Genomic DNA, 13,594 nt, shown 5'->3' on the forward strand with positions numbered 1-13,594 from the left:
CACTGTGCCGTCATTGCTTGATATGTAAATTATGTAAATGTTTTCATAAGTTACATAAACTGCAGTTTAGGGGCCCAGTAGTAGTTCATAAAAACAGTTAAAATAATTAATGTGCTAATAAGCCAGTTTTTAATTTGGGGTCAGTGGAGTTTATATGTAATTTATGTAAAACTCTTCAAAAGCAATGTCAATTTTTGCATAAGTTACATAAATTGCGTAAGCGTAGGAGCCCAATGATATTGCTATGGGGCCCAAAAACCAGTTATTCTACTGCTAGAAAGTTCATGTAGGAGACACTCATATAATTCAGTAAATAGCTCCCACTATAACAGCATATTTATATGAACTGCTTATTATAGAGTAAAAGTTAATAATGAATTTGCTAATAAGTCGTTCAGTTTATTTGGGGGGCAGTGTATTTTACCTTAAGTTTTTAATTTATCTTTGGTCAGTTAAGGTTGCCCCTGCCTGCTCCTGTCAATTTACATTACCGGAAGTGGTGGCCCTGTATATACATACATACATTCATACATGCTTATACACCTATAAATACAAACAAATACACATTTAAATACATTTACACATAAACCTTGGTTACAACTAAATCTTGAGATTACTACAATACAGCAGACATTGTGACCACAGAGGGGCCTGGTTAAGAGGGGGCTAGTACCAGTTGGGGGGGTCTATTGTACTTTGCTCTCCCAGTCACCAAGCAAGCAAATGGCAGGACCATGTTATGTCACTATAGCCCTGGGCAATATTCCCTCAAAAAAATGCACACCTTAGGGCAAGGACACAGAGGGGCTGATTTACTTACCCACGAATGGGTCGAATGGAGTCCGATTGCGTTTTTTTCGTAATGATCGGTATTTTGCGATTTTTTCGTATGTTTTGCGATTTTTTCGGATTCTTTACGAATTTTTCGTTACCAATACGATTTTTGCGTAAAAACGCGAGTTTTCGTATCCATTACGAAAGTTGCGTAAAAAGTTGCGCATTTTTCATAGCGTTAAAACTTACGCGAAAAGTTGCGCATTTTTCGCGTAAGTTTTAACACTACGAAAAATGCGCAACTTTTTACGCAACTTTCGTAATGGATACGAAAAACTCGCGTTTTTACGCAAAAATCGTATTGGTAACGAAAAATTCGTAAAGAATCCGAAAAAATCGCAAAACATATGAAAAAGTCGCAAAATGTTCGTTTTCAAGTCGGAACTTTTCCAATTCGGGTCGGATTCGTGGGTTAGTAAATCAGCCCCAGAGTGTATATCAGCTTCTGCCCTGCATTTTTCTGTCAGGCTGAGAGAAGTGGATCAGCTCCCGTACACTGCTCTGTGTGCCTGCATTGAAAACTACAGTATCTGCCTCAGTGCATCAGAAAAACAGAGGGCTGAGCGAAGTGGATCGACACTCATATATTCTTGTCCTAAGGCACACACTCATTGGCTCACCCATATCTTAATAAATAAGGCCTATGATGTCATATTAGTGTGCAGCTGTTACGCTAAATTGTGTAAGTTGATACTGCCTGCTGAGTTGTCATAGGTAAGAAAATGACTGTAGCTGATTTATCAACTATTGTTATTTCTTTAAGAACTGTACCAATGGATACCACTGGTAAAGGTTTTTTTAAGTTTTAATGAGTCAAAAAGTGATGTGACAAAAATGACATCACTATGAGGTATATTTATCGAGCTGTGTAAAAAGTGGAGGGAAGCATTACTGGTGATGTTGCCCAGGGCAACCAATCAGCAATTAGATTTCAACAGTTAGAAAACCAAAACAAAGCATCTGATTGGCTGCTATGAGCAACATCACAGGTAATGTTTTACTCCAATTTTTACACAGCATGATAAATATATCCCTTAAGTGTTTATAACCGATGACATCACCAAGCTTGAATCAGACATGCTGACTGGATGGTTTTTTAGCAAGTGAGGGAATACAGGGTTATGGGAGATAGCTCTTAGTACAAGTTGATCCAGGGACTGGTCCGATTGCCATCTTGGAGTCAGGAAGGAATTTTTTCCCCTCTGCGGCAAATTAGAGAGGCTTCAGATGGGTTTTTTTGCCTTCCTCTGGATCAACTAGCAGTTAGGCAGGTTATATATAAGATTCAACTTGACATGTGTCTTTTTTCAACCTAACTTTCTATGCATATATAAGGATATAATTTATATAAATACATATATATTTATGGCTCTTGTGTATTATATGCTTAGAAACTGTGCTTAGTGATGCCATCAGTTATAATCTGTCAAGCAGGCCCGGATTTGTGGTGAAACAAAACTTTTACATTTTGCGGCCATACGGAGAAATGGGGACTTCTCTTTAATTGTCGCGCTTGCTGTCAAGTTCTATCGCATGACTGCTTGAGACTTGTGTATTATAATAAACAATGAACTTCCTGTCAGTGGTGTAACTAGAGTTTGTGGGTCCCCTCTGCAGAGGAACTTTCAGGGGCCCTCCTACAAGGAACTTTAGATGCCCGGCCATTTATATTAGTCAATGGCAATGACAATATTAAATATACATTTTTGTCATTTTGAAGTAAGAATAAATATGTAGACCAACAAAAGACAATCCTAGGTGCTGAATAATTTTTTTTAGACTGAACTTCAGTTACAACAAGTGATGCTCTTAAGTGCTTAATCAAGATTATTAAGACTAACTAAACTTCTGGTAGGTCAATGGTCCTAAACTATGTAGAAACAGGCAACAGGACAAGTTATCAAGAAGGCACTGTGGTCCACCATAATATAAAACTAGAACTACCTATGTCCAATTTTATGCCACCGGATAACTGGCCTAAACCTAGCAATCCTAATAAGTGATAACTACTATAGCACCTCTGCCACAAAAAAAATTCAAGTTACACAGGGTTCAAAATCAAACTTCAAATTGCCTGCCCCTGCTGCAGACTGCAGTTGCAGGACCAGGACAGAGGACTGTCTCTCCCTGCTGCTGCCTCTAAATTACAGTAACTGCGCTAAACCAAAGGAGCGCAAATCACTTTCTCCCCTGGAATCCTCCTTATCCGGTCCTACCCTTTTCTTCCTTCCTTCTCTTCTCTTCCCTCCCCTCCCCTTGCCTCGGTCTCACTCCCTTCCAGTCACCTCACTCTCTTAGACTTAATCCCCAATTTGTGCGTCTCCATCTCCACCCTGTGTTTCCCTATTCCTTTTCTCCTTCCTCCCACCTTGGCAATAGAGGAGTGACTAAAGAGCTGCCATGGCCTGCCCGCTGCAGTGCAACACACGCCTCCTGACTCCAGGCATCATGGCTGTGTGACCTGGAAGCAGCAGTGGCAGGTGGTTGTGCGTCCCCTCAGATTCTGACGGCAGTGGGGCCCTTCAAGACTTGGGGTCCCCCTGCATTGTGGGGTCTGCAGGGACCATATTTACGCCACTGCTTCCTGTTGTAAAATGTGAAGTTAAGTCACCTTGGAGTTCTATGATTTGTATAAAAATATCTTATATTTTTCAATGGGGTGCGATAATAATAGAGGGCTGCCTGATTCACTTTTCTTTACTTAATATTACCTTGAAGTTTTAATAGTATGGCTTGAAACAGAGGAAATACTTTTACTCTTGCAATCTCAGTTAGTTTCTGAAGAATCGTAAATGGGAAATGACTAAAGTAATTTCTATCTCTCACAAAATCCCTGTATAGCCAGAACGTAAAAGATGTAGGATGGTTGCAGGGATAGCCAGGATTCATCATGTTATCAGCAGTTGTAGTCAGTACTTTTATAGGGCCTTGACAAAACTCAGCAACCCCCTCTCATAAAATCTGATATACCTGATATGACTGAAAACCTGATATAAACCTAAAAATATCAGTGAATTTTAACATTACATCTTCATTGGTTTTCACCCAACAGAAGCTGCCTAGGGACACGTGATCCATATTGTGCATGGGACCCTGCAAACAATCTTTGCACCTTTACTCCACAAGGAATCAGGTATTGCTGAAGTTTGTGCAATATAATATTTTATTGGTAGAGCATTAGAATTATTAAACTGCAGAAAATAATTGGTGACTTTTTCAAAAGTACCATAAAAAACATGTTTGCCACATTTTTGCCATACTATCTGGGTTCATTTGGTAAGTGAGGTAGTGACCTCTACCCCAAAAAAACAACACCAACCAGCGGGACATCAATAAATCCTACCAACATTTATAGTTATGTTTTTTCTAATATTACTTTTTTATTCATACTTCCCTTCACCAATAGTGAAAGTAGATCTGTTAAAAGTGTACATGTTCTTATTAGGCATATATTTATGTCCTTTTCACACTTAACATTTCAGAGAAATAGTCTGCTTTCTTTATTAAAGTGGACATTCATTTTTATATACATTTTTAGTATGTTGTATATGGATGGTCAGCCTAAAGATTTTTTATCCTATTTAAGAGGACATTAATCCAAAAATAGAATTTTGCAAATATATCTGTTGTTGAATGCAGTATTTGTTCTCTTCCATGGAGATCCTGGCTTTTGAAACAATGTAGAAAATGTCAAACAATTTACAGATCTGAGAAAAAATCCAAAACACTAGTTGCAGTTAGCAAGTTGGTTAGAATAAAAAAAATTTTCATTAGGCAAAATTTTACTTTTGGGTGTATATATATATATATATATATATATATATATATATATATATAATATAATATATATATATATATATATATATAGCAAAGTAAAAGGTACCACACTCGCAGGGCTTAAGGTGAATCAAAAATGTAAATCAAAAATGTTTATTACAAAAATGCATTTAACCTTTCGGCTGCCACTGCAGCCTTTCTCAAAGACAATGTGAGACAGAATGTGCACTGATTTTCTCACATTGTCTTTGAGAAAGGCTGCAGTGGCAGCCGAAAGGTTAGATGCATTTTTGTTATAAATCTACATTTTTATTGTGGACTGCACCCAGGCATTAAGTTCTTTTTTACGTGAGTGCCTGTTGATATACTGCATATATATACAGTGGCTTGCAAAAGTATTCGGCCCCTTTGAACTTTTTCACATTTTGTCACATTACAGCCACAAACATGAATCAATTTTATTGGAATTCCACGTGAAAGACCAATACAAAGTGGTGTACACGTGAGAAGTGGAACGAAAATCATACATGATTCCAAACATTTTTTACAAATAAATAACTGCAAAGTGGGGTGTGCGTAATTATTCAGCCCCCTGAGTCAATACTTTGTAGAACCACCTTTTGCTGCAATTACAGCTGCCAGGCTTTTAGGGTATGTCTCTACCAGCTTTGCACATCTAGAGACTGAAATCCTTGCCCATTCTTCTTTGCAAAACAGCTCCAGCTCAGTCAGATTAGATGGACAGCGTTTGTGAACAGCAATTTTCAGATCTTGCCACAGATTCTCGATTGGATTTAGATCTGGACTTTGACTGGGCCATTCTAACACATGGATATGTTTTGTTTTAAAGGAACAGTAACACCAAAAAATGAAAGTGTATAAAAGTAACTAAAATATAATGTGCTGCTGCCCTGCACTGGTAAAGGTTGTGTGTTTACTTCAGAAAGTCTACTATAATTTATATAAATAAGCTGCTATGTAGCCATGGAGGCAGCTATTCAAAGGAGAAAAGGCACAGGCACATAGCAGATAACAGATAAAACACTATTGTATTCTACAGAACTTATCTGTTATCTGCTATGTAACCTGTGCCTTTTCTCCTTTTTTCCAGCTTGAATGGCTGCCCCCGTGGCTACACAGCAGCTTATTATATAAATTATAGTAGTTTTACTGTAGCAAACACACCAGTTTTACCAGTGCAGAGCAACAGTGCATTATATATTTATTACTTTAAAGCTCTTTCATTTTTTAGTGTTACTGTTCCTTTAAACCATTCCATTGTTGCCCTGGCTTTATGTTTAGGGTCGTTGTCCTGCTGGAAGGTGAACCTCCGCCCCAGTCTCAAGTCTTTTGCAGACTCCAAGAGGTTTTTTTCCAAGATTGCCCTGTATTTGGCTCCATCCATCTTCCCATCAACTCTGACCAGCTTCCCTGTCCCTGCTGAAGAGAAGCACCCCCAGAGCATGATGCTGCCACCACCATATTTGACAGTGGGGATGGTGTGTTCAGAGTGATGTGCAGTGTTAGTTTTCCGCCACACATAGCGTTTTGCATTTTGGCCAAAAAGTTCCATCTGACCAGAGCACCTTCTTCCACATGTTTGCTGTGTCCCCCACATGGCTTGTGGCAAACTGCAAATGGGACTTCTTATGGTTTTCTGTTAACAATGGCTTTCTTCTTGCCACTCTTCCATAAAGGCCAACTTTGTGCAGTGCACGACTAATAGTTGTCCTATGGACAGATTCCCCCACCTGAGCTGTAGATCTCTGCAGCTCGTCCAGAGTCACCATGGGCCTCTTGGCTGCATTTCTGATCAGCGCTCTCCTTGTTCGGCCTGTGAGTTTAGGTGGACGGCCTTGTCTTGGTAGGTTTACAGTTGTGCCATACTCCTTCCATTTCTGAATGATCGCTTGAACAGTGCTCCGTGGGATGTTCAAGGCTTTGGAAATCTTTTTGTAGCCTAAGCCTGCTTTAAATTTCTCAATAACTTTATCCCTGACCTGTCTGGTGTGTTCTTTGGACTTCATGGTGTTGTTGCTCCCAATATTCTCTTAGACAACCTCTGAGGCCGTCACAGAGCAGCTGTATTTGTACTGACATTAGATTACACACAGGTGCACTCTATTTAGTCATTAGCACTCATCAGGCAATGTCTATGGGCAACTGACTGCACTCAGACCAAAGGGGGCTGAATAATTATGCACACCCCACTTTGCAGTTATTTATTTGTAAAAAATGTTTGGAATCATGTATGATTTTCGTTACACTTCTCACATGTACACCACTTTGTATTGGTCTTTCACGTGGAATTCCAATAAAATTGATTCATGTTTGTGGTTGTAATGTGACAAAATGTGGAAAAGTTCAAAGGGGCCGAATACTTTTGCAAGCCACTGTGTGTGTGTATATATATATATATATATATATATATATATATATATATATATATATAAAATATATATATATATATATAGTATACAGGGAGGAGCACACCCTATACAAGTCCAAATGCCCTTGGTGCAGGTCAAAAAACAAAAATATAGTAGAAAGAGTGCCGCACACACAGGGACTTGATACAAAAGAAAAAGTGGTTTTATTGAAAAAATTCCAACGTTTCGAGCACAATCTGTGCTCTTCCTCAGGGACAAACCAGTTTGTCCCTGAGGAAGAGCACAGATTGTGCTCGAAACGTTGGAATTTTTTCAATAAAACCACTTTTTCTTTTGTATCAAGTCCCTGTGTGTGCGGCACTCTTTCTACTATATATATATATATACTATACTATAAAATATATATACAGATGGTTTTGATGAAGCAGGGTTTTACGTAAGAGATGCTTCATGCAATATATTTTTATAGCAACTTACATTGTTCAGCAGTATAATTTTGCTTTAAGTAAGGCAACATAACAGTATGTCCTTGTGTAAGAGTCCTAACTGGTGAATGGCAGAAGCAAGTATCATTTTGATTAAGTGGGAATAAGTGCATTTATTTTTGTAACACTAATTTTACTAAAAATGTATTTTTACAGGGGCAGATATGAGCAAGACCTGAATGGATCATGGACCTCTCAGCTTGGGGACTGCGAGGGTATGTGTGCACCTGATCAATTCTCTTTCTTTAAATGTATAGTTAAATGCCAGTGTAGTATTGCTTGTCACAGTTTATACAAAAGGTGGCAACTAAAATCTCCATAGTATACATATTTCCATTTCTTTTTTATTAAAGTCCTTTGTATCCTTTGTATCTTCCAGGGCTGGTAACACAGAATTTTGTCGAGCAGAGGGGAGAGGAGGTATCTGTTAATGTCCTGGTTGTCTCATCTGTAGCAGCATTTTTAGTAGGAGCCATGCTTTCAGGGCTAGGCGTGTGCTGGGCAAGTTCACAGAGGAATAAGAAGCTACAGTGCCGACACAGAGAGCTTGACACAAGTCTGATCCAGGGAGGTTCTGTCCAGAGTGTGAGCCGGGAACTGGGCCAACCAGAACATGACCCTCTTCTTACTTCTTTGATACAACGTGATTGGAACCCAGGACGCAGCAAGGAACATACTGGTGGGATTCCTCCAACTCCTGAGCAGACACCTCTACAGCACAAGAAAAGCATTAGCACTCATGAATATATTACTCACTCCTTGCGGGATCCAAATATCATCCTAACACAACCAGAGACACCCCCACTATTATCTAAACACATGCTTTCAAAAGGGGAGCATGGACCACAAGACCCATGTTATTTGCAACCTCACGAAGAGGATCCTCTGTACTTGCCTCTGCATGGAGGAGATTGTTTATATTTACGCCAGCATGGAGAGGAACCCTGCTTTATGACCCAGCACAGAGAAGATATTCGCTATATTCCCCCAAATATAGAGGGGAAACGATATTTATCCCAGCATGGGGACAACCCTTGCTATATGTCTTCACAGGGAGAGGAAACACGTTATTTGCCTCAACATACTGAAGAGACACACTATCGGCCCTCACAGGGGCAGGACAGCAGTTATCTTTCCCTGGATGTGCCCTCCAAATCATGGACATCCGGTGAACGTAGACGAGTGGTGTCTGCCCCAACATGTGAAAGGTTTTATCAGCCAACCTCTCATGATAGTCCTCTGCGGCCACCATACCTGAAAAGAAACCTGACTTTTAATAGTGGGGAGAGCTGGTCCCATCCCCGTCATAACTTCTACACAAGGTCAACATATACCCGCAATGGGACTTCTAGCTCAGACTTCAGGCTAATGTTGCATTTTGGGATGCCGAGGACCCCAACAGCACAGTGACATAAAAACATTTATCTGAAGCATATAGGCAATCATTATATGATATGGTGGATTCTGACTCATCCACAAAGACCCTTACAGCAGGACTGGAGTTTCATCCAGTCTTGCCTCAAAAATCTCTCTTCTCTGCTTTAAATTGTTTTACTTTACTTTTAAATGAGGGTATTCTCTATGACTGATTCAGAGATTGTGGCTATCCAAAACAGAAAAGGTTGGGGTGAAGTCCTTTGTAAAGAGAAATCAGCAAAGCACAATATGTTAAGATAAACCTTTTATTAATGTTTGGTTTTTTAAATGTTCTGTGGATAGGACTGAAGCAGCATGACTATAAGTATGTATGTCCTGAGTGTGAGGATAGTGAATGTCTGTGTACATATGGGTAGAGCTATTGCTGTGGATAAGGTTACCAGGTGAACACTGCGCACACTGATCTCACATACACTATCACAGTCCTAAACATCACATAAAGACATAGCACACCACCACAAACAAACAATGCCTGTTGATAACTTAAAATAGGATTTTTGTCAAAGCTAAATACTGAATTAAATGTAAAAACAAAGCTCTTATGCCTAATTAATAGCAATGTATGTATGTAATTTAAGATGAATTCTAAGTAAACAAAAAAGGTACAAAAACTATATTGCTTTAAAACAGGAATTGTGGAATTCCATAAACAAGAAAACAAAACTGTTTACATATTTCTTGAATAATTTTGCACTTTATAGCTAATACAGGTGATGACCATGATCAAAAAACTCTGTGCATGTCTACTAGCAAAAGACCCCCATGAAACAAAACTTTCTTAATGGGTCTCTAATGCTCAGAATCACACAGAAGGGTTGACTTTTTTTTAACTGAATAAAGTCTAACAAGTATATAAAGAAAGTACAAGTATAGTTTGGGCCAATGCTGTTACACACAGATCACATCCAGCATAACTTGGTTTTTTGTTGCATGTTTTGGGAGTTATTTGCCAAACAAGAGAATCCCACAGGATCTAAACTCACCCAGATCATACAAAGAACTCACTACAAGGTGGCATACCAGAACTGATATTCTTAGTACTGTATTAAAAAATGTCCAGTTCCTAACAGTCTAAAACACCATCTAATGTTCCCCTCAGAATTCAGCTTGGCTAAATGACTTTGAAAAAGCTTCAGTACAGGACTACAAAACAAATCAATTAGTGGTCACAGAAACATCAAAGGAGTACACCTTTACATTAAAGTCATGCCTTTTATCTTGGGACATAAAGCCAGTTTTGAAGTCCTCACATGATGAACTTTTTATTATTATTACTGTTATTACTATTATTTTATAAAATGCCAAAATATTTTCATCACTGAATTTAAATCTGGTGCACCCCTAGGCTGCTCTCATCCCCCACCACTACCTCCACCCCTACCCCACCACTCGCTTGCCCTGCTCACACCTCCTCCAGCTTGAACCTTCCTCGCCTAGTCCCTGCTACTGCTGCCACCATTTATCTGATTGGGTGCACTGTGGAATGGTTGTGACAGTCAAACAGCTGTCAAAATCTTGAGTCCAGCACTCAGTGTAGATGTGGCCAGCAGTGGCATGTTGACCTCAGATCTTTGCCACCCTAGGCCCAGGCCTTTGTGACCTGCCTACAAATCTAGGCTTCTGCAGTGTATATATTAGAAATATAAGAATAAAAACAACCAGTTTAAGAGGTAAAGAGGGTCCTTCACAAAAATGCTTTCAATCTAAAGGAGAACACTTATGTACTTTTTTCAACAGGATTTAAAGGGCAACTATACCCCTGAAAATAACAGATCACATAAAATAGTCCATATGTAAAACACTGTTTCATCTAAATAAAAACTTTTCATTAAAAATGTATTATTATAGCATGTGCCACTGAATAATCCTATATTGAAACACTACAATTTTAATTATTAGAATCTGTTGCTCAAACTTGTATGAAGTAGTGTGCTTACAGACAAGCCAAGAGCAGTACTGTACTCTATCCTTCCAAAAGAAAGAGTTATGGTAGAAGTTAGATTTATGTAAACATATGCTTATTTATGCGCTGCATGTTTTCTCTCACTGTAATCTCGCGAAACTATTTCGCTTATGTATTTAGGCTGCCAGGGAAAGGCCAGGACAAAAGATCATGCCATGGCTTCCAAATGGTATAGTAGCCCAATTTAGACTGATAAGATGATGTTTTGAAGAGATACAATTCTAATTACTGATTAATACCTTAAAATGTGTTATACTGTGCATTCACAGCCTGAGCTATAACTTACAGCAGTTTGAACAGTTGCACGGGATGCTTGGTAATAAATTAATAGGGGAATTTTTATACTGATACATCATCTAATTCTTAGATGAATTTTCATGAAATTTGACACAAAATGATTATCTACAGACTTTTATAGTACTAAAATTTAGATTTTCCTTTGCGAAGTTTGACATATCTAAATTTTTCAGTCCAAATAAGAAAAACTGCAGGATATGCCCCTCATTGAAAGGTGCAGTAAACAGATCCCAGTGGAGGTGTGAAACACCAGCAGAAACAGTAGTTTCAGAGCAGAAGAAGGAAGATCTTTTTTTATAGGTAATTCAAGGCATAAAAAGGAATTGGATTTAGTCAGAGCAGGCAGCCAGTTTGTTCTATTTCAAGTTGATTATGTTTAATATACAGGCAACAGTGTGTTCACACTATCCAGACCTAAAATGACACCTGTTTTACTGAAGAAGATTTGGAGTTTACTAGGTTTATAAGTTTACAAGCTTTCCATTCCCTCCCATTCTATCAGAGGTCATATATTCCTAAATTTAGCCTTGGGCACAAACACTATATTTTGGGAAATTGTGCTGTTAGGGGACTTGAGTAAAGCTGATGGTACATGGCAGCTAATTTGTTGCCTTATGCTTTGTGTGTGCACCAATTCGTCTGTCAGCACACAGCGGATTTTAGTGTGGAAACAGTATAGTATGCATTTTTGTGCCTAAATCTGCTCTGTATACCCAGGGGGTGGATCAGCTTTCCACCACTAGGGTATACATGCCTGCAAAGAAAACAAACCGCATGCCATTAAAATAAATGTTGAGCTTCAAAACGGGGTCTTGAATCAAAAATGTTTGAAAGGCTCTGTTATACTAGTGCTAAATTGCACTAGTGTAACAACAAGTCAGATGTATGATTTTGCTTCTCCCAATCACAACAAATTGCTGATTGGTGTTTATCTAGGTGTTAAAGGAGACTATAATTTAATCTTTTATTATACCATTGTTATTGTCTAATGTAAATATTAGGGGAATATATACAATGAATGAATAACTACATTGCTACTGTCTCAGACTTTTTAAAGGAACAGTAATGCCAATAATTGAAAGTGTTTTATATGCATTTAAAGGAGAAGGAAAGGCTAGTAAAGAGTTAATCTGAAGCTGCAGGCATACCTTCAGTTGTCTCAATAGTGCCCTTAAGTCTCCCCATATTTCACCTGTTCAGAAGATCTGAAGCCAAACAGGAAGAAAAAACGCTGAGCTGTGTAAAGATAGTTGCCATAATGCCTCACTCCTGCACAGACACCCAGACCAAGTGAACATGCTCCGTTAGTAAGACTATGAGTCAGCTTCCTGCTGATTGGCTCAGATCACACATTCCTAATGGGGGGGGGGAGTGAGTTCTTAGCATTCTTGAGGGAGGGGGGAGCCGGAAAGAGCAGAGAACAGAAAGCTGTGTGTCTCTGGCACAGGAATTACAGACACAACAAATCTTTTTTCAGAGAAGTCAGTGCAGCGTTTCTGTGAGTGCTTATGGCTGTATTTACATGGACCTTTCTGATAAAGCTTACTTAGTTTTTACCTTTCCTTCTCCTTTAAGTATATTGTGTACCTTACACTGGTTAAAAAAGGGTGGGTCAGAAACTATACTTTACTTTTTATACAGTGGCGCAACTATCTATACAGCTATACGTAACTAATCTATACAGCAGACCCTGCAGGAGCTGTAGCGCAACCAAATTATGCTGCTTCTTTTATATAAATCTTTTATATAAATCTGCTGCTGTGTAGCCCAAGGCAGCAGTTCAAGATGAATAGAGGAACAACATGTTTATACTGCAAACAACAGATAAGCTGTATAAAATACAATGGATACATGTAAAATACTTTCAGGAAATTCTTCCTCCTATATTAAGCACAATTTAGGAAAATTGTAATAAAGGCCTTTTATTAAAGAGCAGCTATTCCATAATTAGGCCTGTAGGTTATGAATATTTCCAACCTTTTCCTTGAAATGAAATCTGCTTAACTGCCAATTGATCCTGAATCTCTGAATCTGCCATTTAGCAAGGATAACATATTATAGATCGAATTAATTGGCCTGCATAGTTTTGCTATTCAAAACACCCTGATGCATTACTTTTTATACAGTTTTACAGAGTCATTAAAGGAAAACTATACCCACAAACAACATTCAGTAGGCCTCTATTATCAATTATTTTGCATATGTAAAACCCTGCATCATCAAAATAAACTATTTTCATAAAACCTAAAAATACTATGTAGTAGGATGTGCCGTTGGGTAGTCGTAAATATAAAAATGACTCTTTAAGTACTAAGGGTCGCCCCCCTAGGATAATATGGTTAATCCTTTTCAAATTAAATATGAAACCCAAATTCATTTTTATTTTAACACATCCAAACCCATTATAAAGG

General features: G+C 38.5%; 1 protein-coding gene across 4 annotated transcripts in view; it reads left to right on the top strand.

Annotated features, from left to right (window-relative positions):
* The window catches only part of sema6b (sema domain, transmembrane domain (TM), and cytoplasmic domain, (semaphorin) 6B), a 74,586-nt gene extending 63,824 nt beyond the window's left edge, over window positions 1-10,762 (top strand). For all 4 annotated transcript variants that reach the window (XM_018096601.2, XM_002942203.5, XM_012955225.3 and 1 more), the window contains 3 exons: window positions 3,887-3,967; window positions 7,643-7,701; window positions 7,866-10,762. In XM_018096601.2, the coding sequence (XP_017952090.1) occupies window positions 3,887-3,967; window positions 7,643-7,701; window positions 7,866-8,896 (1,171 nt within the window). In that variant the 3' untranslated portion in view covers window positions 8,897-10,762. The remainder of the gene's footprint in view (window positions 1-3,886; window positions 3,968-7,642; window positions 7,702-7,865) is intronic.
* Window positions 10,763-13,594: the final 2,832 nt, after the last annotated feature.

Source organism: Xenopus tropicalis, chromosome 1 (assembly GCF_000004195.4).
Source record: "Xenopus tropicalis strain Nigerian chromosome 1, UCB_Xtro_10.0, whole genome shotgun sequence".
NCBI lineage: Eukaryota > Metazoa > Chordata > Amphibia > Anura > Pipidae > Xenopus > Xenopus tropicalis.